This window comes from Rhincodon typus, chromosome 46 (genome assembly GCF_021869965.1).
Source record: "Rhincodon typus isolate 14 chromosome 46, sRhiTyp1.1, whole genome shotgun sequence".
Taxonomy (NCBI): Eukaryota; Metazoa; Chordata; class Chondrichthyes; order Orectolobiformes; family Rhincodontidae; genus Rhincodon; species Rhincodon typus.
In genome coordinates, this window is record NC_063377.1 from 6,016,743 (window position 1) to 6,019,015 (window position 2,273).

The window sequence follows — 2,273 nt, forward strand, 5'->3', positions numbered from 1 at the left end:
GAGGCTTTGCAGGGTGGGAATCTGCAGAGACAGATCTGTCACAGTTGTTTGGGAAGAGGCTTTGCAGGGTGGGAATCTGCAGATGCAGATCTGTCACAGTTGTTTGGGAAGAGGCTTTGTCTTTGTGTGTTGGGGGGTGGGGGTGAGGAAGGGGCACCGTGGCCTCTTTAACGTACGCCTGGCCCAGGAGAGAGGCGGTGGCCCGTCGTTTCGAGATGGTGAGGAACTCCTGATGGTGGAGCTGGAGGAACACAGCACATCAGAAGGAAGCAGGAAGGCTGACGTTTCGGGCCCTGGACCCTTCTTCAGGAACAAAATGAAGGGTCGAGAGGTGGCTCGGGCTGGTTGGATTCTGTTTATTTTATTAGAACGCTGTCCCGCGGCCTTCCCCCACCCCCCACCCCCCACGGCCCACACTCAGAAGCACTTGCGGTGGACAATCACCGGGCCCTTCTCGTCGTAGTCCCTCCGGCTGACCCACATGGACTGGAAGGTGTTGAGGCAGGCGGTGATGGAGCCGCCGATCCACACCGAGAACTTGCGCTGGGGCGAGGCGTAGACGTTGAGCTTGGCGCGGTGGGGGGCCAGCTCGCCCATCTCCCGCTGGACGCGCTCGGCGAAGCCCGAGAACATGGAGGAGCCGCCCGACAGCACGATGTTGTTGAGCAGCTCGGCCTGCTGCTCGGGCTTGCACTTCTCCAGGCTCTTCCAGGCCAGGGCGTGCAGGCCCGGGTCGGTGAGGCCTACCGCGTCGGGCTTGAAGAGGGACTCGGGGCAGCGGAAGCGCTCGTTGCCGATGGTGATGATGTGGCCGTCGGGCAGCTCGTAGTCGGTCAGGTAGTCGTTCTCGTTGGCGACCATCTCCTCGTCGAAGTCCTGCGCCACGTAGCAGCAGGTCTCCTTGATGTTCCTCACGATGTGCGTCTCCTCGGCGCTGAACGGGTTGCCGCACTCCTCCAGCAGCTTGGCCATGTATTCGGTCAGCCCCCCGCCGGCCAGATCCAGGCGGAAGGTGGCGTGAGGCATGGTGTAGCCGTTGTGGATGGGCGCCGTGTACGAGACGCCCAGGCCCGACTCGATGATCAGGCCCGTCGTCCGCCCGGTCGAGTACAGCGACAGCAGGGACTGGTGGGCCACGTACATGGCGGGAACCGCGAAGCCCTCGAACAGCAGCTCCGCCGTCTTCTCCCGGTTAGTGGTGGGCGACAGGGGGGCGTCGGCCAGCAGCACGGCGTGCTCCTCGGGGGCCACCCGCAGCTCCTGGTACAAGATGTGGTGCCACAGCATCTCCAGGGCGTCCCAGTCGGTCACGATGCCGTTGGTCACCACCGGCGTCCTGAGCACCCAGGGGTCCCCCGGGATGGCGTTGCCGATGTAGTAGTCGGGCACCTTGCTCGGGTCGTCGCAGCTCTGGCTCGGGATGCCCACCAGCGAGCGCACCACCACCCGGGGCTTGTCGTCGCCGGCGAAGCCAGCCTTGGTGTAGCCGGTGCCATTGTCCATCACCACAGCGGCGGTCTCGGTGAAGGCCTCCTGGCACATGGTGGGCCCCTGGGGGGCCACAGGAGACGATTTACTCATTCCCTACAGCAACGGGCAGCGACCTCCGCCTCCTCCCTACCAAACCCTTGGTCTCCTTCTCTCCTCTCCCTCTACCTCTCTCCCTCTATCTCTCCTCTCCCCCCTCTCTCCCTCTCTCTCTCCTCTCCCTGTCTCTCTCCTCTATCTCTCCTCTCCCTCTCTCTCCCTCTACCTCTCTCCCTTTATCTCTTCTTTCCCTCTCTTTCCCTGTATCTCTCCTCTCCCCCCCTCTCCCTCTATCTCTTCTCTCCCTCTATCTCTCCTCTCCCTCTCTCTCCCTCTATCTCTCCTTTCCCTCTCTCTCCCTCTACCTTTCTCCCTCTCCCTCTATCTCTCCTTTCCCTCTCACTCCCTCTCCTTCTATCTCTCCTTTCCCTCTCTCTCCCTCTATCTCTCCTTTCCCTCTCTCTCTTTCTGTCTCTCCTTTCCCTCACTCCTTCTACCTCTCTGCCTCTACCTCTATCTCTCCTTTCCCTCTCTCTCCCTCTATCTGTCCTTTCCCTCTCACTCCCTCTCCCTCTATCTCTCCTTTCCCTCTCTCCTCTCTCTACCTCTACCTCTCTCTCTCCTTTCCCTCTCTCCTCTCTCTCTCCTTTCCCTCTCTCCTCTCTCTCTCTCCTTTCCCTCTGTCTCCCTCTACCTCTCTCTCTCCTTTCCTCTTTCCCCTCTCTCTCTCAATCTCTCTCTCTCCT

At 61.1% G+C, this 2,273-nt stretch overlaps 1 protein-coding gene across 1 annotated transcript; it reads right to left on the minus strand.

Moving 5' to 3' along the window:
* Positions 1 to 341: 341 nt before the first annotated feature.
* Positions 342 to 1,602, minus strand: LOC109925500 (actin-3-like). Its single transcript, XM_048620337.1, has one exon. It carries the CDS (start codon positions 1,579 to 1,581, stop codon positions 418 to 420), a length of 1,164 nt encoding a protein of 387 aa, XP_048476294.1. The 5' UTR covers positions 1,582 to 1,602; the 3' UTR covers positions 342 to 417.
* Positions 1,603 to 2,273: the final 671 nt, after the last annotated feature.